The sequence below is a fragment of the Oxyura jamaicensis genome (assembly GCF_011077185.1).
Source record: "Oxyura jamaicensis isolate SHBP4307 breed ruddy duck chromosome 15 unlocalized genomic scaffold, BPBGC_Ojam_1.0 oxy15_random_OJ71102, whole genome shotgun sequence".
Taxonomy (NCBI): domain Eukaryota; kingdom Metazoa; phylum Chordata; class Aves; order Anseriformes; family Anatidae; genus Oxyura; species Oxyura jamaicensis.
In genome coordinates this window covers 1-1,845 of record NW_023304418.1, presented here as the reverse complement: position 1 = coordinate 1,845, position 1,845 = coordinate 1, and the positions used below count along the sequence as shown (strand labels likewise).

Sequence of the window (1,845 nt, the reverse complement as noted above, 5' to 3'; positions counted from 1 at the left end):
TGGATTGGGGGGGTCGGGGGGGGTAAGGTGAGCTGCTGGTCCCCCGGTGGTGTCCGTGTGGGGAGAGGAGGAGGAGGAGGGAGGGAGGAAGGGCAGGGGAAGAAGGGGAAGGGCAAGGAGGAGAGGAAGGGCAGGGAAAGAAGGAGAAAAAGGGCAAAGGAGGAGGAAGAGGAGAGGAAGGGGGAGGAGGAGGAAAAGAAGAGCAAGGGAAGGAGGAGGAGGAGAAAAGGCCAAGGCCAAGGAAAGGAGAGCAAAGAAAGGAGCAGGAGGGGAAGAGGAAGGGAAAGGCGAGGAGGAGGACAAGAAAAAGAAGTGCAAGGAAAGGAGGAGAAAAGAAAGGCACGGGGAAGGGGAAGGGCACTAGAGGTGGGCCAAGAAGCCAAGAGGATGAGAGGCACCGGGTGCACCCCCCCCTGCTCCAGCCCCCGGCACGGGGCTGTTCCCACGGGGGCCCTCCTGGGGCCCCCACCCTCTGACAGCCCCCGGGGGCCACCAGGTGCCCCCACCCCGTCCCCGCGGCCACCCCGACTCGGCATCCATCACCTGCCCCCGGGGACCGTCCCCATGGCCACCATCGCTGCCCCGGGAGGGGGGGGGGGGGGCCCCCCCCCGTGCCCCCCCCCCCCCCCATCCTCAGGGCCAGGCGTCCTCCTCCAGCCCCTCGGCCTCCCGCGGCGCCCAGGGGGGCTCCAGCAGGGAGGAGAGGACGCTCTGCAGGGCCCGCCAGGGCTGGGGGCCGCCGGGAGGCCGCGGCGTGGGGATGCGGGAGGGCTTCTTGCCGGGCTGCGTGTCCAGCCGCGGCTTGGCGCGGGGGCGCGGGGCGGGGGGCGCGGGGCAGGGGACCCCCGGCATCCCCCCGGCCCCCGGCCCCTCGTCCTCCTCCTCCTCCTCGGGGTCGGACTCGGCGCCGGAGGCCGGCACCAAGCTGCTCTCGTCCGAGGAGCTGGACGGGCGCCCGTGCCCCCCGCTGCCCTCCTGCGGGTGGGGGGCGGCCGGGGGGGGGCCCGGCCCCGCCGTGCTTGCTGAAGACGTTGAGGGAGGACGAGGAGGACGAGGAGGAGCAGTAGGCCGAGTCGGCTGCCGCCCCGCCGCCGGGCTCGGGGGTCCCCTGTGTCGGGCGGGCGGCGGGGGGCGAGGGCTCGCCGTCGTCCTCCAGCTCCATCAGCCGCGTGTTGGCCAAAAATTCCTCCTCCAGCCTGCCCAGCAGCTGCTGCTCCTGCCCGGGCTCCAACCGCAGCGGGGCCCGCAGCCTCCTCACCAGCTCCTCCAGCTCTTCCTGGAAGGCGTCCCCGTCGCCGTCCCGGTCCCGTCCCGCTCCTCCGGGCAGCGAGGAGCGCCGGGGGGCCGGGACCCTGGCCGGGGTGCGCGTGGCGCCGTCGGTGCGTGCCCACGAGTGCTGCCCGTCGCGCCCACGGCGGATCAGCAGCACGGCCTCGGCGCCGGGGCGGCCTTGGCTGCGGGCACGCGGTGGCCCCGTGCCCGGCCCGTTGGGGACACGCGGGCGGCCCCGCTCGTCCCCGAGGCCCGCGGGGGGCTTGCGCGGGGGCAGGGGGCTGCGGTCGCCCGAGCGGCTGCGGCCGGGGGGCTGCCGGCGGGGCGAGGGGGCCGCGGGGGCTGCGGGGCGGTGGGAGCGCGGTGGCCCCGCCGAGGACACCGAGGACACCGATGAGGAGTCGCTGTCCCCGGAGAGGCGCCGGGCGCGGGCGGGAGCGGGGTCGCGGGGCCTGGGGAGGGAGAGAGGAAGAGGAGGGTGACGGGAGCGGACCCCCCACTGCAGCCCCCATTGCAGCCCCCAGCACCCCCCCGTTGCGACCCCTGAGCCCCCCATCGCACCCTCCCCTTCCA

The 1,845-nt window shown here is 75.2% G+C and overlaps 1 protein-coding gene across 1 annotated transcript; it reads right to left on the bottom strand.

Annotated features, from left to right (window-relative positions):
• Window positions 1-621: 621 nt before the first annotated feature.
• Window positions 622-1,828, bottom strand: LOC118157961 (GAS2-like protein 1). Its single transcript, XM_035312503.1, is given in 2 exon segments — window positions 622-1,006; window positions 1,008-1,828. Coding segments are annotated over 2 exon segments (1,194 nt in total). The 3' UTR covers window positions 622-633.
• Window positions 1,829-1,845: the final 17 nt, after the last annotated feature.